This window comes from Lineus longissimus, chromosome 17 (assembly GCF_910592395.1).
Source record: "Lineus longissimus chromosome 17, tnLinLong1.2, whole genome shotgun sequence".
In the NCBI taxonomy this organism is placed as follows: domain Eukaryota; kingdom Metazoa; phylum Nemertea; class Pilidiophora; order Heteronemertea; family Lineidae; genus Lineus; species Lineus longissimus.
The window spans coordinates 11689857-11711326 of record NC_088324.1 but is presented as its reverse complement, the minus strand read 5'-3'; the positions used below and the strand labels follow the sequence as shown (position 1 = coordinate 11711326).

At 39.5% G+C, this 21470-nt stretch overlaps 4 protein-coding genes across 4 annotated transcripts; 3 read left to right on the top strand and 1 right to left on the bottom strand.

Annotated features, from left to right (window-relative positions):
* Window positions 1–2107: 2107 nt before the first annotated feature.
* Window positions 2108–7922, top strand: LOC135501206 (endoplasmic reticulum chaperone BiP-like). The gene is made up of 8 exons (XM_064793139.1): window positions 2108–2240; window positions 2950–3111; window positions 3260–3491; window positions 3730–3977; window positions 4203–4357; window positions 4600–4835; window positions 5116–5265; window positions 5509–7922. The coding sequence occupies exons 2-8, from the start codon at window positions 2951–2953 to the stop codon at window positions 6343–6345; spliced, it is 2019 nt and encodes a 672-aa protein (XP_064649209.1). The 5' UTR covers window positions 2108–2240; window position 2950; the 3' UTR covers window positions 6346–7922.
* A 4826-nt stretch (window positions 7923–12748) lies between these two features.
* On the top strand, window positions 12749–14206 carry LOC135501208 (N-terminal Xaa-Pro-Lys N-methyltransferase 1-B-like). The gene is made up of 2 exons (XM_064793141.1): window positions 12749–12932; window positions 13287–14206. Exons 1-2 carry the CDS (start codon window positions 12762–12764, stop codon window positions 13794–13796), a joined length of 681 nt encoding a protein of 226 aa, XP_064649211.1. The 5' UTR covers window positions 12749–12761; the 3' UTR covers window positions 13797–14206.
* A 1425-nt stretch (window positions 14207–15631) lies between these two features.
* On the bottom strand, window positions 15632–18888 carry LOC135501555 (actin-related protein 2/3 complex subunit 5-B-like). The gene is made up of 4 exons (XM_064793713.1): window positions 18710–18888; window positions 18220–18292; window positions 17789–17965; window positions 15632–17432 (listed from the first exon to the last, which is right to left on the bottom strand). Exons 1-4 carry the CDS (start codon window positions 18847–18849, stop codon window positions 17370–17372), a joined length of 453 nt encoding a protein of 150 aa, XP_064649783.1. The 5' UTR covers window positions 18850–18888; the 3' UTR covers window positions 15632–17369.
* A 255-nt stretch (window positions 18889–19143) lies between these two features.
* On the top strand, window positions 19144–20805 carry LOC135501463 (large ribosomal subunit protein uL29-like). Its single transcript, XM_064793593.1, has 4 exons — window positions 19144–19173; window positions 19791–19865; window positions 20128–20189; window positions 20535–20805. Exons 1-4 carry the CDS (start codon window positions 19171–19173, stop codon window positions 20764–20766), a joined length of 372 nt encoding a protein of 123 aa, XP_064649663.1. The 5' UTR covers window positions 19144–19170; the 3' UTR covers window positions 20767–20805.
* Window positions 20806–21470: the final 665 nt, after the last annotated feature.

The following is a 21470-nucleotide window of genomic DNA, read 5'->3' as shown; positions in this document are numbered from 1 at the left end:
TGTATTATTTCGCCTTCTTCCCATTTCGCCTTCTTCCTACTTTGCAACAAACTTGGTGTCTTTACCCAGGTTTGTTGAGTCAATCTTTCATATGAAAGTGTCTTCAACAGTGTTGAAGGGCTTCTAGGGTCCATTGGGGGGTACCCCAACCAAAACCCGGTGGACATTGCCAAAATTACAAGTGTAGATAACTTCTCAGCCATTATAGTCATATTACATTACATACCATATTACAAAAGACTTTTGTCTCTTTTACCCATGTTTGTGGGGCCAATCTTTCATATAAGAGTGTTTCCACGAATTATGTTTTGGTACCCTACCCAAGGCTGTTGTTTAATTACCAATATTTTCAAATCTTCATAACTTCTGAACCATCTACATGTAAGCTTACATGTATCTCCAAAACCAACTTAGTATCTTTACCCATGTTTGTCAAATCTTAGAGTTTTCCAAGTCTTTCATGGAAATATTTTGGCATAGTGTTTTGGCATTCTTTGATAAGTAAGACTTGTGACCTGGTACTATATAGGAGGGATGGGGGTGCTAAGTATTTTATTGATCATTCAAAGTGTGAGTGCTTCTGAAGTTCTTTATTATGGACTATGGTCAATAGGCCTACTCAAATCCAGCAATCTAGAAGATGTATTCCTTTGATCATTGGGGAATTATGAGGCCTTCTCACAGAACGAGTTAGCTCTCAAGACAACAAGGCAAAATAGAACAAAGGCAAGATAAGCAAAGGCGGATTGATAAAAGGCGAGGTGAGATATGGCGAAACGGGAGAAGGCAAAATGGGTAGAAGGCGAATTGACACAAAGGTCAATCAAGAAAAGGCAAGATGAGATAAGGCAGGATGAAACCAAGGCAGAATAGGACAAAGGCGAAATAAGAAAAGGCAAACTAGGATGAGGCAAAATGAGAGGAAGGCGAGTTAGGAAGAAGGCCAATTGGAACAAAGGCGAGATAAGACGATGGCGAAATCGTAGAAGGCGAATTGAGAAAAGGCAAGTTAGGAGAAGGCTAAATGGGAGAAGGCAAAATTGGATGAGGCGAATAAGGTTAAGGCGGAATGGGCAGATACCGCATACCCCCCCCCCCATTTGAATTTTTTTAAACATGTGAATTTTTGTCCCTAAAATAGCACCAGGAATAGGATACCCCCTCTTTTACAAGAGTGCCCTCCATCCGACTTGTGCATCTGCCCCTACTATGATATTATTACTTGGTTGTTATCAGCATTGCCTAGCGTGTCATATAACCTATTATTTTACAAGGTGGTGACTTGGCCATGTCGTCTTTGATAAGTTTTTTTTCCATTTATTTTACATCATTGGTGATATAATAAAGACTAGCGAATGCTTGAGTGAAAAGATTTACATTAGGTCTTTCTTTACAAAATTGACGTAAAAGCATTTGCTATACTTTATTCATATCATTTGTGATTTGACAAGGTTGTGAACTCCCGACATTTCGGTTGTGACTTTGTCCTCAAAAAAACAATCTGGGTCTGTGCATCACAGCAAGGATGAGGTTGATTATTTGATAGTGTTAGGTTAAATGTAGTTCACATTTTATTATCAGAGTAATCTGAGTACACCCCACACTGTTAGATCACAGAGCATGATAGGTACTATTTAACTAGCTGTGCCTACTGCCTTAATAAAAGTGTTTTCAATTATTTATCCAGTAGCACGTGGCAACGACACATAAACATACAGTCTTCTTTTGGGTTTCCCAATAATTTTTTGATGCATCCTCGCCTTGATCAATGATTGTGAATCTTTTTTCCCTCAGGCTATTGAAAAGCCATTAGCAATGCTGATATTCCACTATCTCAGTATCTGTACGCACGTGTTAAGCGATCGGGCGAACCCGGAACCATTGACTCACCAACTATGAGTTGTAATTTCCATTATAATTCCAGTTTTTAGTAACGTTAGTTTTGGAGAGTGAAATTACCGAGTGTTGACGAATACGTGGACATACGTAAACGAGCCATGTGATAGGCGTGGACCAATCGGCGCAAGACAAATGCTTCGGCTTCAACCAATCACCGCCCGACACGATCAGAAATGTGAAAAGGTGAAGACACACACGCTTCGCCATATGCTACTTGCACAGAACACCACGAACGTTCGGGTTAGAAGCAAAATTCTCCAGCATACTGCCTGCTTATTCCGGAATTGAATCTCCCGATTTCGATATCATATAAACCTTGGGAAGCCAGGGCTTCAAAATAGGTAAGTTACAACCAAATAAATTCTGTACTTTCTCGAAATTTACCAATTTTTTGGACAGCCGGCATTTTGTCAAGTCACTACCCGACACTCATATTTTTCATCATCATGCATGTCATGTCATGCACTACATCAATGCACTACAAACTAGCAGGAATTCCTTTGCTGACCTGTGTTTTTCGCATTTGACATTCACATGATTCAAATATGCCAAAGCAGCTGTTATAGTAGTCGGGTTACTGTTGGATTATACCCTGACAAATAACAGAATAAGAGAATATTCATATTAAACGTAGTCGTATCGTATAGCAGTCAAGACCAAACGCCTGATATGTCGATGACTAGACTGGTGAGGCGATATGGTTTGATGAGGCTACCTCGCCTCATCAAGAGAACGCCTCATCAGGCGTTTGGTCTGGACTGATAGGCCCATACGAGTGAGTATACGACACTTAGATGTTGACACAAGTTGGCCCGGGAGTGGCGACGGTGACTGCACTATCTCGGCCATTATTTTGGCCAGCCCAGCTCACTACACCATACACGTAGAGTACCAGGAGCCTGTAGCCATTGTAGGCCTTATTTTGTTCACTCCGATGACACAGTAGGAATCTCGGTCTTTGTCTTCAAGAACGCCCCAAAGATTCAGATGTTGTTTCTGGTCTGTGTATTTCAAGTTAATTCAACCCAGTTTGCTTTTCACTGATTTCAGAATGAAGAAAACAGTAATTTTTGTGTGTGTGGCGGCTTTGTTTGTGTCAGCCTTTGCCGCAGAGGAGAAGACAGAGAAGAAAGAAGATGACAAGAAAAAGAAGTCTGATAAAGAAAGTGTTGGCACTGTCATTGGTATTGATCTAGGAACAACATACTCCTGGTAAGTCATACGAAAAGACTTGATGCAACTTTTGACTTTATGCAGTATAATTCTCATTATTATACCTGCCTGGATAGGGGATGGTTAAAAACAGTGTCAAGACTTGTCTCTGACTGTCAATGTTAAAAATTATGTATATCTCTTCCAGTGTTGGTGTATTCAAGAATGGACGTGTAGAAATCATCGCCAACGACCAGGGTAACCGTATCACACCCTCCTATGTGGCCTTCACCCCTGAGGGAGAGCGTCTGATCGGAGACGCCGCCAAGAATCAGTTGACAACTAACCCAGAAAACACAGTCTTCGATGCCAAGCGTCTGATTGGCCGACGATTCAATGATAAAACAGTTCAACAAGATATCAAGCACTTCCCATTCAAAGTAAGTCGAGACTCTCAATGCAAAGAAGCTGCTAAGTGACTTTGGAAACAACCAGATTATCTCGGCCTCGGGAAGTAACCATGAATGAACACTACTCCTCGACTAGCTTTTATGACGCATAAGTTGATAAGTTACGGCTAAGGATAGCTTGGTAACCAATCCTATTTGTGAAGACTTATGCTTTGGCTGATGTTCTTGACTAAAAACATATTATATTTGTCCCTTCTTTTTCCAACAGGTTCTTAACAAAAATGATAAGCCCCATGTTGAGGTTCAGGTCGGCGATGAGCGAAAACTCTTTGCTGCTGAGGAAATCTCTGCCATGGTGCTCGGGAAAATGAAGGAGGTTGCAGAGGCTTACCTTGGAAAGAAAGTTACACACGCCGTTGTCACTGTCCCAGCCTACTTCAATGATGCCCAGAGACAGGCTACCAAGGATGCTGGTGTCATCGCTGGTCTGAATGTTATGAGGATTATCAATGAGCCGTAAGTTTCTGTCTTGATAGGGTTTGATATACTAATAAAACTCTGTCTCAAGTGCTCAAAAACACAGTATTCTGTGGAATTGGAATCTGACAATATGGGAATGATTGCTTTGACCAAGTTAGCTCCAAGGAGAAGAGCAACCAGCATTGGAAAGTTGATACGACTGAGACTTGCCACCCTACAAAAATCTCTTTTCCTCATGCATATTTGTCATGACTCTTGCAGAACTGCTGCCGCTATCGCCTATGGTTTGGACAAGAAAGAAGGCGAAAAGAACATCCTCGTGTTTGATCTTGGTGGCGGTACCTTCGATGTGTCTCTCCTTACTATTGACAACGGCGTATTTGAAGTAGTTGCTACCAATGGAGATACTCATCTTGGTAAGATTTATGTTCCGATTTATTTAGATGTTACCTTAATTTGGGGTCATTGTGGTCGCTTCATGTAACAACACCGCTGCTGCCCAGTACTATGTTATGAAATTGAAATGAAACAAGTGACGAGCCATAAAGCTTTGTGCTAAATGTACTCGCTGGAGTTTTCCTTTTTTTCTGTCCGCAAGTGGAGACTTGCCCAAACTTCCTTAGTTAGATAATCCTAACAATCTTTTGAAACTTTTCAGGTGGTGAAGATTTTGATCAGCGTGTCATGGACCACTTCATCAAGCTCTACAAGAAGAAGAAGGGCAAGGACATCCGAAGCAGCAACCGTGCTGTCCAGAAACTCCGACGTGAGGTGGAGAAAGCTAAGCGAGCCTTGTCCGCTGCCCACAGCACCAAGATCGAGATCGAATCCTTGTTTGATGGTGAGGACTTCTCTGAATCCTTCACAAGGGCCAAGTTTGAAGAATTGAACATTGTAAGTATTCATGGGGGTATTATTTCTCTCATCAAGTTTATTAGAAATATTTGTTCCTTGGTCTTGGAAGTCTGTGGTTACATTTACCTTCAGAATCAAACTTTCCATGAGACTCTGGTTGGTATCATTAGGCCTCCTATTATTTGATGTTGTTATGTAGTGAAATCCATTCATTCCAAGGCATGCATCCACACTTGGACAGTACTTTACTGCTAGTGGCATTGTAGCTCCAATGGGCTTTTACCAGTTCTAATCATTCATTGAAATTTCTCTATTACAGGATTTGTTCCGATCCACCCTTCAACCCGTCAAGAAAGTACTCGAGGATGGTGACCTGAAGAAGAACGAGGTTCAAGAGATCATCCTTGTCGGTGGTTCCACACGTATTCCAAAGGTTCAGCAGCTTGTCAAGGATTACTTTGATGGAAGGGTATGTAATCACTTAGTGCTGAAACTTGTATTTGGGGTTGAAGAAATCTCACAATAAAATAGCCTAACACACCCGACTTTTGATCAACAAAGACCAGCATTGTTGCATTCTAACAGGAATACCGTGGGTTGCCACTGCAAAATTTATCGCTCTCTTTACACTGGAGGAATGTAGTTGGAATTGTACCAGTTCTGCAATTAGTCTGATGCCTTGACAACCTTATAATGTTATTTCCTGTTTTAGGAACCAAATCGTGGTATCAACCCTGATGAGGCTGTTGCTTTTGGTGCTGCTGTCCAGGCTGGTGTCCTCAGTGGAGAAGAAGACACTGGTGATCTTGTCCTTCTCGACGTCAACCCTCTGACCATGGGTATTGAAACTGTTGGCAACGTCATGACCAAGATCATCTCGAGAAACACTGTCATCCCCACAAAAAAATCCCAGATCTTCTCAACTGCTGCTGATAACCAACCCACTGTCACGATCCAGGTGTTCGAGGGAGAGCGTCCAATGACCAAGGATAACCATTTACTGGGAAAGTTTGATTTGACCGGCATTCCACCAGCCCCACGAGGTGTCCCCCAGATTGAAGTCACATTTGAGATTGATGTAAATGGTATTTTGAAAGTGAGTGCTGAAGATAAGGGCACTGGTAATAAGGAAAAGATTGTTATCAATAACGACCAGAACCGATTGTCACCTGAAGATATTGAACGTATGATCAATGATGCTGAAAAGTTTGCAGATGATGACAAGAAAGTGAAAGAGAAAGTAGAATCTCGCAACGAATTGGAAAGTTATGCCTATTCTTTAAAGAATCAAATAGGCGATAAAGAAAAATTGGGCAGCAAGTTATCACCAGAAGATAAGGATACAATTGAAAAAGCTATTAATGAAAAAATTGCATGGTTGGAGAAAAATCATGAAGCTGATGTAGAAGAATTCAAGAAAAATAAGAAAGAATTGGAAGATATTGTACAACCTATCATGAGTAAATTATACCAGGGTCAACCACCACCACCTGGGCAAGAGGGTGCAGGCGAGCAACAGGGTGGTGAGCCCAACAAGGATGAATTATAACGACTTTGACTGGTAGAAAAAATATTGAATTGTCATCCCTCATCAGTGCTCTCCATTGGGCTGTTTATAACGAGGTGGACTCTTCACAATGATAATTTCGGAAAACTGGGTTTTCTGGTCTGTTGAATTGAAAAAGTCCGCCTTGGAGTTAGATTTTTCCTCGGTGGCCTGTTGTGTGTAAGTGGCCCAAGGGGAACACTGTGTCACCATTCTCCATCAAGAATTTTCATCAAAACATGGTACGTTTCCATCTAGGCGTGCACTGATAGGGTCTGGTGTTTGAAATGTTGAGTATTCTGTTGCAGGAACATTTCTTTGATTGAGATTTGTAGATGGCCATTTAAAGCATTCCATATGGTTAATACCCTGTTGATAAAACAAGAAACCTTGAGAATGTGAAATATTGAGGGCTTCCGAAGTTCCCTACCCAAAGTTATTCCTCCTGGTCCTATGCTGCTACTTGTACTATTCCAATCAACTTTATAAAATGTTTTGTTAGAAATATTTCAAACTCCAGGCCCCACCAAGTAAGAAGCCAGTGCAGACCCTTTTTCAGAGGTTGCATCATGTAAAAAGCCTCCTGCAAGTTGTCAAAAGTAGTGTTTCTAATTTTCAAAATTTCATGTTCCTTTCCCACACCTGAAACGCCATACCCTATTCTTGCATTGGGGTACATACTGTTCACCAATTTCTTGGGTGGTGCAACTTTTACTATCGTTAGTGCATAAAGGCACCTATGGTGATCAGTTGGGTATAAGTTGGACTGTTGATAGCAGACTGTTGTGGCGAGGACCATTCGAAGAAAAATATTTTTCAGTACATGTATCATTTTACGTTATCCCCCCCCCCCCCCCTCATAGTCCTCAGCTTGATTTTACTGCTCTTTTCAGTTTTCCACAGTTTTTCTTTGTTTGCATGTTCATGAAAAGAATGTTTATTTTGAGGTATGACAAAACAAAAGTTGTATTTCAAAAAGACGAAAAAACAGGAATAATAACTGTCTTAACACTTCCTGTGGTCTCATTTTGAGCCGCTTTTTCCCTCTGTTTTTGAGAGCACAATTAGAATGTATGGACAGTTGCAAAATTCCTTTTCTGTTTTTTTCCGCAACATTTTTTTTAACATGAACTTTATTGTACAGCTTGTACAACTTTTGTTTGTTAATGTTTATGAATGCCTCTTTGTGGACAATTTACGACTGGTTTAAACCAATTTTGAGCTTGGACAAAATGTATCAGTTGAATTTGTTGTACAAATTTTGAAATTGACTAACTTCAGTTTGGAACTCAGTACAGTAAATTGTTTAGATACAGGGGGCCAGTCTCATTCCAGTGCTACCTGTACATTTGTAGCTTATTGCTTAGTGAAGTTGAGTGGGATTCAAAATTAGAAATTAAGTTCAAAATATTCAGCAGTTGCCGTTGTGGAATTTTTTTTGTTAAATGGCCTATTTTCACACCCCTCTTCAGTAAAAGCTCCAGTCTTTGGTGATAAGTCTTTCTGTGAAATCTGTAGACGAATCCTGTTCATACATTGTAAGATAATTTTATTGACTAAAATAAATGTTTTGTAAATAAGTCATCTTGTAGTGTGTTTTTGGTGAAATTCGGGAGTCTGACTGGAGAACTCGCGCCTTTCAAAGCAGTTCTGTTACTCCTGCTGTACATAGTTTGGGATTCTGGAAAAGGATTGAAATCCAGAAGTTGACCAACACCTGCAAGTGGGTTGGGACGATCTTTATTACAGCAAGATCTTCTGTGAAATGCCCTCTTTCATCAACCTCTTATGGAGATCCTGAGCTGTTTCAATGGGGCGTTTCATGCAAACTGCAGAAATGACGAGATACCATTTCTCTTGGATGAAGCCTCCAGCATCACCAAAGTGCAGTCTGAAATAATTGGGTCTTTGTCAGTTGCAGTAGCTAGAGAGTCCCTGCCTCCTAATAGCTGACAACTTTATTTGACTGTTCATTCAATAACATGTAAAGTGAAATTAAATTAAAAGCACAGGTAGTGGAACTGTAGTATAATTCCATTGTCCTGATGGTACGTGGCAATTGATTCAAGTTTTATGAGATAGATAATTGGATGCTGTTCCATCAAGTTTTCACATCCAAATGCTGAACCTGAAAGTGGAACCTCTCTTATCAGACACTTTTCTTGGGTGGACATCAGTCTATTGAGGACACTCAGTTTTGGATTTGATTTAATATGTACTCAGTATCACTACCTTGCATTTGCAAAAGAGTAGCTGGTACATTGGTACATGCAATCTCCACAAAAAGCACCAAAGACCAGATTGTTCCTAATTACACATTTTTGGTCTACCCTGCAGACAAATGGGTTTGTTCAACTGCTGGAATGGCCTATCCACCAGCTGAACAGATACTCCACATTCGAAAAAGGTGGGACACAATTGGTTGTTGTAGATATCATTCTTCTAGGCCAACAGGTAGACAAATATACACAGCCATCATTTTTGGGGACTATTTCAAAATTCAATCAAGGAAACCCTTGTTTGCAACTGACAATGATGATGCTGTTGCAATTCGAGAAATTGTGCAATGTCAAATTGCCAAATCCCCTCCCAGAATTTTCAAAAACAGATTAGCTTTTAGGTGCCTCCTTCAATACGTAATGCCCTCCTGAATGAAGAGATTGAATAAGTCCTTTCTCAGATAAATGAACGTATACTAATAGCAATGACATTCTCAAAGGGTTAGATTTCTGCTGATCTGGTTATTTCATTCATTCACAAACTATATTCCAGCTGGACTTTGCACAGATGTTGCAGTCTGAATTCTATCATTACCAAGGTGTGTGGACAAATAATGAGTCCAGGCCTTTACACAGTCAATGGGGAGGATAATTCATTGAACAGATGGTGAAGTACACGTGTACATTTTCAGGATATCAGCATGATCTAGTAGTCATTAGTAATATAGAATGCAAATTCTGTTTTATGTACATGTATGAAAGTGATCTTGGCATTCTGGTTGTCACCTTGTCCTCACAAAACCTTTTTTGATCGACAACATTTATAATCATCACGTACCATCAAATATCTCTCAACTCTACTTTCCAATAATAACATGGGCCATCCAGGCCTAACATTGAAGAAACAGGAAGAGGACATCACCTGTCCTGTTTATGTCCAGCATGCCATACTCATACTGAACTTCTAGCAGTATTGCCTCCGTTGCCTCTGCACGTTGTCTGGAAGCTTAGCAAAGTCAGTACATTGAGGGTTAAGATGCCCATACTGGCCTTGTATTGTAGAATAGAAATGCAACTTGAGACTTCTGTGGGCTTGGTCACTGCAGACTATGGTCAATGGACGTCTCCTTGATAGAGCAAGTGAACTACAGGCCAGTTTTGGTGGGCATAATGGTGCAGGTGCAGCACCTGTCCATTCACTATCAAGAATATTTGCCATGTGATCCAGGTTGGACAGAGGTTGTAGAACGACAGGGCATTATCCATCTGCACACTCCCAACCTTGTGTCACACATTTAGTGACACACCCAGGCAATCAATCTACTGTAAAGCTGGAAATGTTCAAGTGAATCCTGCAGACTGCACTCATTGAAAGTACAGTTGCTTACTAAATGAGCACTGTTACTTAGTCACAAAGAAAGTTCACCAAAGCAAAAATTACAAATTTTACATTTAATTCGACTTATTTACAAACTGCTGAACCAGGATGCTCTGAATATCATGAACAATTAATGATAAAACATACAATTAAGGAAAGTAGTGCAACTTAGTGCCAGCTGTCAACTATGCATTGTTCCTGTGCAGATACATGTATACCTCTAAAAGAGTACACAAACGGTTTGTAAAATGTTTGTGGACATTTTTGGTGCATTTCAGAATCAACTTTGATACTAGAACTATGTACACTTAAGTGCAGGCACAGCAGAAAGTCCCACTACCTCGCCTTTATCTTACGAAGAGAGCTATATGATTTTTATCAAATTGTTGTCGCAGGCAAAACTGCTTCAGACTGTAGCCCTGTAGAAATTACTTATACATGTATATAAAAACTGTAAGCATGTCACTGAGGTCATCATCCCTTGAGGCAAGGCCCAAGAGAACAGCTCTTTTACATGACTGATGAGGAACATATAAGATGTTGAAAGTGTCCATACAACTTATTAAAATCCTCTGCTCCATCCGAGTTCCAGGATAAATCGAAGTGACAGCTCTTTCATGTAACGGTGATGATCATGACGTTGATGATAGGGGCAGTGAGCACGAGATATCAGCCAGGGTCACTGGTAGTACAGCTCCAAATTCATGCCATCGTGAATTTCATCTGTTGAAGGGAGTTAAGGAAACAATAGCCAATATCCATGCATACAATTGGTTCAGCGATTGTGGTCTCTTCAGAAATCATACAACAGCACATGAAATTGCACACTGCAGTGTAAGGCAAGGTAATATGGCTTTAAGAGGACTATTTGCTTTTCCACATCCTCCCACACTTCGCCCACAGCAAAGGGGCCGGTCGATACTGCGACACTTTCCACAGAACTGGACACAGTAGTTGATGTGCCTACTTTGAAGTGAGCTTATCCCTGCATTCTGGTTGTGGCTTTGTCCTCATAACACCAAATCATAATTCAGAATCTCTCCATAGGCAACACAACAAAGATAAGGACAATTTGTGGTTGTGGTTGTGGCTTTGTCCTCATAACACCAAATCATAATTCAGAATCTCTCCATAGGCAACACAACAAAGATAAGGACAATTTGTGTTAAGTTACTACCTAACTAAGACTCAAAGACAAGTCAATCTAAATAGACATACTTGAGGTATCAATCATGTCTGTCAAAGGATACAGTCGGCAATTGTGATGTGGTCTCGGAAAATTGTGTACCTAAAAAGTAAGTGAGAATAGTCAATAACCAAAACAGGCCAGAGGTGTTTTTAGAGGGACTTGAATTAATTACCAGCAATACCCACTCTAACTATAGTGGACAAATGTGTATTATAAGCCAGTCAATTGGGGCGAGAATTATTTTCATTTGTAAACAATTTTCTACTCCAGGATGTCTAAGTACCTGCCACATTGACAACATCATACACCATAATCCTGAGAGAATAAGTAAAAAGAATAGATATACTTTCCATGAAATATACTTACCATTTTTTTAATACAATCTTCTCTGGTTTTGTTCCAGTCTGTGCAGAAATCAACTTCTTTAAGTCCCCAATCGTATCATCGCCACTGATAGCTAGTTAAGGAATATTCACAATACACACATCATCAAAACCGGTTATGTTATACAAGTACTTAACCCTCAGTGCATGGCTTCAATTAAGCTTTGACAGTTTTGATATTTAAATTGAACTCTCCAACTGTTGCGCTGTCTTAAAGCTGCTGCACCTTACACAAAATACTTAGGTATTGTCAAGGAAGGCGCAAGATGTTTTGTTGTAAATGAATGTCCCGTACAGATGTAATTCCTTGAGAACATATCCAGGACCATGGCCATGTTGTCAAAAAGGATACTTGCACTTCACTCTGACTTTTTTCCCAAGTCGATCGTTACACGTTATTTCTAACATATTTTAGCTTCCAAAAGACAATCTGCAATAAAAGGAATAACTCTATCACCTGATGCCTTGCCGTTGAAAAATTTTAATTACCTGACCAATTATTTTGGGCCCAAGCTTTGATCATCACAAATAAATCAATGATAGTGTGACACCACACTCATACAGTCAATTTGGCAGATCTTCTTTCAAGACCATATTCGGTGTGAAGGTATAAAGGGTAAAGGATGCGAATTTAAAAAAGTTTTGGCAAGTCAAATAAATCACACAACAGTGATACATGCATGAAGATGTAATGCAGATAAATACACTTGACAATACTTTTTTGTTACACCCTATATTCGGAATAGAAAGTAACAAAAATCTACTTTAAAAGGCGCTGCAACGTAATCTGTCACAAATATTTCAACATTTTGCCCATTTTAATATTCATTAGACAAATCCCTTTCAATCTAAGCAAAGTTAAAAAGAAGATAATGAATAATAATTGAGAAAATCGTGTCTTTATTCACACACATTCCAGCTTTCTTGTGAAAAATGTAGTTTTATGCCTTACTACCAGATGGCGCTTACAAAATTTCTTGTAAAATCATAACTGAACGTTATTTCAAACCGGAATTGCGTAAAGAATATTTTCTTAGTTCTTGATGAAAGTCGTACCTAATTGACCTAACGGCTTATCAAAAGTCTATTGCTCTATACTTCAGTATACTTGATGCAATAACAGAGTATGTAAATCGGTTTGAATGAGAGAGTTGTGGTGATCGCCCGGTGACAAAATATGCATTCCACATTTTTTCCAACTTAATTGGTACGTCAATTTGGCAGCACTGCATGGGAAACTATCATCACTCATGTCACAACTTTTGAAGATGGCAGAACAACAAGACCAAGCTTTTTACGATGATGCAAAGAAGTACTGGGGTGGAGTCCCAGCCACTGTCGATGGCATGCTAGGAGGCTTTGCACACATTTCCAACACCGATATCAATGGATCTACCAAGTTTTTGAGACAGTTTATCAGGGTAAGAAAGAAGAAGAGCTGCTTGCATACTGTAAACCCGTTCAGGGGCCGTTCCGACTGAGTGACTTTTATCCATCTATGAGTTGCGATGGCTCCTGATTGATTTCACATACAGTGTAACACAGTCAAGCGGTAAATCTTGCTGGTCAGCAATGGTCATCGCTATTCATTGCCCATGCAATCGCAAAGAAATTGTTATGTCTTCGGCCTGATTTTATTCCCAGCACATCGTCATATCAACCGTAATGTGACGCCAATGTACTGTATAGTTGGAATACACTAAAATGCTCACACTTGGTTCAGCTTGCAATGGTTCCTGACTGATTTTGCAGTAATTTGTTCATTCCAATTTCAGGGTAAGAATTCAAGAACTGGATCCAAGAGAGTACTGGACTGTGGAGCTGGAATCGGCCGAATAACGAAGCGTCTCCTAATGCCCTTATTTGAAACAGTTGACCTTGTTGAACAGGATCCGGCTTTTGTCGCAAAAGGAAAAGAAAATCTTGCGGAGCATGCCAGCCAAATAGGAACATATTATAACTGTGGTTTACAAGAATTCACACCAGAGCCGGGATATTATGATGTGATTTGGTGTCAGTGGGTGCTGGGTCATCTAACTGATGAGGACTTTGTTGAATTCTTTAAGAAGTGTAAAGCGGGTATTAGGGAAAATGGACTTATTGTGGTAAAAGAGAACTTGACGAGAGAAGCTGATGAGTTTGATGCAACTGATAGCAGTTATACTCGCACTTACGAGAATCATGTCAAACTCCTTAAAAAGGCTGGACTGGAGATAATCAAAGAAGAAAAACAAACGGGATTTCCAAAAGCGATTTTTGAAGTCAGAATGTTTGCTATGAAGTAACTTTGATGAGCTTTGCTGACTTTTAATCCATTTAGATTGTTTTATGGACTGCTAATTATGTAAGTTTACACTTACTTGCACTTTTCACAGCTTTGTTGATCATGAACATCCAATGATTATGACAGTTGACCAGTATCTTGGAACTGATATATTTTATCATTAGACAGTTGTTTGCATTTGTTAGTTTAAAACGTTTTAGGATTTGTTTGAATTCTTCAAGTGCCTCCGATGGTCTTTTTCATCCTGCTCATCTTGGGTTTGAATATTTGTCAGAGTACCAGTCATGTCTGTAAGCATGTATAAGAATGACAGTTCTCATTCTGTCAAATCAAAATAAATGTATATTTTCATCATATGAAAAGTTGTGGTACATGTACAACCCCTATTTTTCTGTAAAAATAAACAGTTTGTAATAACTCAATTTTTTGGTGAATTTCTTAAAATCTATTGGTGTTCAATATTTGTTGAAATGATTGGAGCAGATGCTGAGAGCTAAGGGCAAAGCTGTATAACCCACAGTTCTATCTGCATTTATTTTGTCCCTGCATTGGTGGAGGATCACCAAATCGTCCAAGAAAAAGTGTCGTTGTGACTTTGTCTCCAAAATATGGACACTCTCCGACTGTATGTCTTCAGTAGCCTGCAGCTTTAGAATATTGTTATCACTCGTTTTGCCATCATTGTTCACAATTCTAACAAAAGAAAGATGCAACCACCCATGCGTGTGATTGATTATGCCAGATGCATATGTCTGTGATGATACCCACTATTCAATCAATTCTAATGATTTTGCCTTGCCTTCAAACTCGTGGGCTTCCTGGCCAAAGATGAATCACTCACAGATATTTGACTTTGGTGGTTTAACTATTATATGGGAGCAAGTTTCTCACACTGTCTTTAAGAAAATGTGTAGTTGTGACTTTGTCTCTTTATTATCAATGAACTGCATCTAAGACAGCAACTTCCCAAACACTTCGATTATTCTAAAAAGATATTGTAATCTCTCACAATACTGACAGCTGCAGATTCATCAGATTGAACAATACCGGCAGTTCACTGACAGATACATGTTAGTCCAATCCATCATTGAGATGCCTACTCTTCTTCAAGATCTGTGATTAGTTATGGACCAAGACCTTACATGAATAAATGGATTTTAGGTTGTACTTCCAATGACAACCATGACAATCTTATTGCAATATTGATTTATCTGGATGCACCAGACTAGCCATGTCTGCAAGTTGACTGAATATTTCTTAACATATGCCAACAGTCTCTTGTACAATAATGATTCAGAAGAGTCTTGTGCATATTTAAAACCCTGAGCCTGGTTATAACATAAGAACAGTAGTATTGTCCTTGGTGTTGGCAATCCAGATAGTGCATGTCACATTTTGGAATTTGCACCTCAAAAGTGAGATGATTGAAATTCTTGTTGCATCCCTAGTTTTCGTTTTGCTGTCTGATCTAGTCGTTTTGCATGAACATTGAAGACTCACTTTCATATCCTCAGCCAGCACCCCGGAGAAACCAATTCTTCTTGGATTTCATGCACATCCAAAAAGATCCTTGTCATCAATCCCCAAACATTTGTCAATGGCAGAGGTTCACTTGTCTACCAACTAGCATATTGAACTCCCTCCGGTATTGCCTCCGTTACCTCCGCCATTATTGGATGCGCATTGTCTGTATAAGCTTAGCAATGTCAATACATTGAGGGTCAAGATGCCAAGTAGTGCTTCCTTAGCTTTATTTGTCAGTTGAATGAAAACGAACACTGACCTGTCACTAAAGTTGCCGATACCATGACTTTGCACAAAAGGAGAACTACATGATTAAATACATGTATAAGAAATTTATTCATTCATATACACCAATACCACAAGTTACATTTATATACATGGAAGGTGAACAGCACAACAGTCTGTTTAAAGGAGAATGTCTAAAGGTAATGCATTGCCAACACTGATAGTTGCAGAGTGCCTGTGTAGGCGGTGCAGGTATACAACCTTAAGTCTACGCAAACAGGTGGTAGAATGTTGATGCACATTTTCTGAGGCATCCAAGATTGTCCTCCCAACAGGGACTCTGTAAGTACCAGTATCTTTACTGCCAGGCCAGCAATATCTTGAGACACTCTCCTTTAACCCTGCTTTGGCCCGCAAAATCAATCCAAAGAATTTCACTTTCTCATCAGCCACTTGTCTTAACTAGCGGTTACAAACAAAGAGTGCCATTGTATTTTCACACAACAATAGCACTAACTGTTGCTCCTTTTTAAAACTTATTTTCTGCTTCATTTAGATGCATACCAATGCACAAACGGCAGAGACAATTTTTTGTAGCTTTGAAGGCATATGAGTGAACTGATGTCTTGATAATTAAGTAGGTGTAGGTACAATATAGCTCAGATATGAACCAATCCACACAGCTGGGGATGGTTCCCAAAAGCAGCTTGGAGGTATTACCTCTAATGCTTTCGTTTGGAATATCGGAATATAGCATCCAAGTTCTTTACATGCGACATGAAATGATACCAGCTCATGCTCGATTAAAGGAGGAGTAGGATGGTTTGATGACTGGCATTTACAGATAAGAATGGCGGTGTTAATAAGAGAGATCTTGTAAAAACATAGATCATTCCAGCCAGCAGTTACTCATACTACTACTCCTTTAACACTATCACCGTTAGTTCCACTACTAATTACAATCCCTTCCACTACAAATTACAATCCCGTAGAAGGTTCCAATATTTTTTTCTAATATAAAACTGTACATAACTATTACATTTTGTTTCTCTTTTCTCCAGGGTGATGAAAAATACTTTACATGTAGCTACATGTTGGCTGTTGACATACACATCACAAAAGGAATTTTTTAATTAAAAACATAGTGAAACCTGTCAACCAATTCAAAATTTACTGTCAATTTACCTTTCTAGTTGCATGAAACTTTTTGAAACCCAACACATCGTGGCTACCAAGTAAGGAGACCATGCATAAAAAAGTACTTTTCAACACTCTGGGCTGTCTAATGTTTATTCAAATAGCACTAAATATCCTAACTAATCCCAGGATGTTAAATTCTCTTCGATTGAAGAGATTCATTGCAAAACAAGATATGAGCCATTTCCAACATTTTGCCTGATATGTCCTCCAAATTGCAGAGCATTCAGACCAACAGTGAAATGTTCATGATAATAAGAGTCCAACATTTTACAATGCATTTTCAGTCCAATCCGAACCTTGAAGCCTTTTTCTGAACTAGGTCAAATCGGATCAATCTCGCTCTGCGATGAAACTCTTCATTTTCTTCAGGAGTGACCAGCTATCTCCTGCCTGTTCTATAATTGTACTTGCTGAATATGAACCACCAATTTTTTGCAGGCATTTTATTTTTGAGGAATTTGCAAGATAACCTCTGACTCTGTGAATAGTGAAAAAAATATTCATGGGAACTAAAAGGGACATTGTAATCCCCCAAAATAAAAATCATTAACTGCAAAAATTAAGCGGCACAAATGTTGGCAGTTCACATTACAACTGATACATCTGTCATTGGCTCTTCCTCTCCTTAGACTTTCTTCCGGTCTGTAAGCACCCGTACAATGCACCCTAAACCGCCCACAGCAACCACCTACAAGATAATATATTTAAAATTTGAATTACTGGAGTGTATAATCTTAAAGACATTCTCTGCTCATTTACTTAGTTTTTTTCTCTTCTGCAGGTCCATTGAAATAAAGACTGCCTCTGTGCAGTTATTATGCAAGCAAATTAGCTCAGGCCACACGACAGTATTGTTGAAATCAATATTTAATACATAATAACACAATTAGAAAATGTCAAATTTCATTCATTTTTTCCTTTTTGGAGAAATGAAGCTGGGCTCAAAAACAGAAACGGATGGATGGATGCAGTTACAAGAGTCACAGGACTCCACAAAAGCCACCAACATTGATCTATAGTCAAAGTGTGGGCCTTGATGCTTACCTTTTCATGGAACGTCAAGAGAATGGCAGAAGAGTTTTCAGTGGCATCCTCGAATCCTCTGTAGATATATTTCATGAGAACGTCAAGGCGAGCGCTGTCCAAACTTTTTACAGCCCGCTCAACATCGCTACTTTTATAGCAGGAAAGCACCTTTAGAAACATACTGAAGACCTTTTCCTGAAGCACAAAATACAATTGATGGTAAAGGCCAACTTCAAGAAGTATTGTCTTCTCTTCCAATAGGTTGTCGAGTTCGAACTTATCATACTCCTGCACAACAATTCAGGTCTCATCGTGTGTTACCTCACATTCCACAATTGTCCAATTGGGCAGTTTTCATCAATTGACCCAATTGTCCCAACTTTACTGACTGTTGGTGGAGAGAACACTTTTGTGTTGTAATAAACTTGCTGGCAAAATGTTTTACTTACCTTTACTCTCTTATCCTTGACGTTGACTGGTGGATGGTCCAGAACAATTTTTAAGGCCTCATCAAGTTTTTTTCTGATGTTTACGTCAAGGATATTTTTTAAACATTATCTTTAATACCAAAATCAACTTAAAGGGGGACTATAGGCAGGAGAAGAGGGGCTAATTTGGCCATCTTCAAGTGACTAGTATACACAGTAAGGGCCCCTGGTCATGTCCAACTAAGCACTAAAATATATCCCGGAACGAGTTTACAATCCCCGATCACACCCCAAAAAAAGGTCATCGGTTGACTAACGAAGCACCACTGTTCAATGGATTGAAAGTTGAATGCGATCAAACTACGTCATTTCCGATCGGGGATTGTAAATTTTAACCGAACACCCTTAAGGGAGTGATTCCGAATAAAGACTCGTCCAGAAGTGATCTACATGTACAATGTACAGGGAGATGTACAGCAGACAAAAAATGATGATCAAATAAAGAGGATACACTGTAATCAACTCATTTACTTCGGATTCATTGATTGAATAGTTGTCTGTTTCTTCTAGCTGCTCGTCCTGAAAGTTATCTTCATTAAATTCGTCGACATTGACCTGCCTAAACTTCGTACTATTCGATGCTTTTGACATCTTTATTCTGCAAAATCCAACAAATTGCTCACACCCGACCCCGGAAGTAAAGTGCACTGACGTTTACCCTAGTAGATGGTCTCCGGATAGTGATCACGAAAAAATATTTCTTAGTTTTTTATTGTACAGCTAATATGGTAAGTAATTGATGCAATATTCACAAAGCAATTACTTTATAACGAGTTTGTACAAACTATAGTTTTTATGAAATTATGTGAAAGTTGGATTTGAGGCCATTATTTTGTTTCATATTTGGATACCGATTTCTTTGGTAAATCATAGTAGCCTCGCTTTCGATCTTTTCAACAAGCCGAATCCAACATGGTTGGTGTCGTTAAAGATACTCAAATAAATCCCTATTCATCTCTCTCCCTATACTTTGAATTGAATCAATACTGAAGTCTATGCATTCTTTCGGTATCTTTCTTTACTGTCAGCTTAATTTGACGCATGATACCTGCGAAATATTAGGAGTTTTGAGCATGTAAACTCCCTTAGTGCATCAGCGTACTTCAATATTTTTCACTTGTAAAATGTACATCAGATGCATGCACAAATTGTACATGCAGACATGATAATTATGTATGTCATGTTTATTATTCTCTGTACATACAAACAATGGCCAGTGCCCTTCAAGATGTGGCTCGGGCGATGGGCTAAATAGACTGCCAGGTGGCCAACTTTCCAATCCCGACCAAGGTGGTTGTTTAGGTCTGGCGTATAGCGGTATAGCCACAGGCCTATCTGGTTAAAGATGTGAATGTGTATCGTCCTGCAAGTGTGAAGACATCAGGTCTTGATCTGGAGACGGTGATATCTCCAGCCCGTGTCACCTCATTTACGCCATTGTTTTTGCTGCGGCATCCTACATGTACAGTTAATGGTGGGCAAAAAGCCTGTTTCCAATGCATTTTCTCAGTAAAAATGTTTAACTTTTTTAGGTGAAGGTCAAGGCCAAAGAGCTCCGTACCCGGAAGAAAGAGGAACTGCTTAAGCAGCTTGAGGACCTCAAGCAGGTGTGTAGCTTGGACAGATTTGTGCCTATATACACAAGTATAGTAAAACCTCTCTGTTAAGGACATCCTTGGGTCTGAAAAATGCTGTCCTTACTAGAGAGGTGTTCTGATTACAGAGAGGTAAACTTGTATAGAAACAACAATCGTCATTTTACAAGAAAACATCTGTACAAGGGACAGATACACTTCATGACCACTTGGCTTTGTGGTCCATCTCAATATTGGGAACCAATGAATTTATTCTAATATTTTCCTCTTCTAGGAACTTGCTGCACTTCGAGTTACCAAGGTTACTGGTGGAGCTGCCTCTAAACTCTCAAAAATGTGAGTAAAGTGCAAGAATTTATTGTGTGGATGAGACGGAAGTAAAATTCATTTGAATTTATTGGAAGAAGCTTTGCTCTTCTTTTCTGAAATTGATGTTTGCTTTTTGAGAACTAAGGTGATGGTCCATACACTATTGAAAAAAACACCTTGTAGAACATGGACACTGAGGCACTGGTCTGAGTTGAAAAGTTTGCTTGTACTTGTACCACCTTACCTTACACATTGATCACAAGTGTGCTCAATCCAGAAGTAGAAACATCTGTCGAGGAAGGCAAACCGCTTTGTGTCATGAATTGTTATCATTTTAGTTCTTACAACTTAATTTTTTTTCACATTTTTCAGCCATGTAGTACGAAAGTCTATTGCCCGAGTTTACACTATTATTCACCAGAAACAGAAGGAGAATCTACGAAAATACTACAAGAGCAAGAAATACAAACCAAAGGATCTCCGCAAGAAGAAGACCAGGGCTATGCGACGTGCTCTTACCCCACATGAGAAGTCTCTCAAGTCCAGCAAGCAAGTCAGAAAGGAGCGAGCTTTCCCTATGAGGAAGTATGCTGTAAAAGAATAGACTGTACTGTAAATTATGTAATAAAAAAAATCAGAAAGATATGGGCGTCTTTGTTGGTGTGTTGTCGGACCGAGTCTGGGGTAGAGAACCAATGATCAATGGTCCCTGGGCTGACCTTGGTTGATTGTTTGCTGCAACCATTTTGATTCGATATTTTTCAGTGATGTTCCTGCACAGAATCAAAATTAGGACCTTTGTGTTTGGCGCCAATTTAGTAGGTGAATTTGGTTGTGGTGCACCAACACATTGCTGAGGGTTAAAAATCCTTCAACATTTGCCCTTCACCTTTGTCTTGAGATTGATTCATCAAAAATGTCTGCTACCATTCTGGTGTAGACATTTACGAAAATCCCATGATTGATCACAGCGAGATCATTCTGCACTCTTACGGGTGAAATTTCTGGTATGTGGTGGAGTAGCCACACAACTGGCACTTCGACATAAAGCACAGTGGAACCTCCCTTGGCGGACACCTCTATTAAGGACACTTGTTTTGGTCCCAAATTGGTTGCTTCCATTCAATTTGACCACTCTAATCGGGACACCTCTATCAATAAGGACAGCACTTGTCAGTCCCGAGGGTGTCCTTAATGGAGACGTTCCACTGTAGTCGGGTCCCTTGATACTATTGAGACCAGATCTTCGATGTGACAATGTCCTTCGATGTGAACCTGCCCTTTCCTTGCACTTGTCAATGAAAGAAT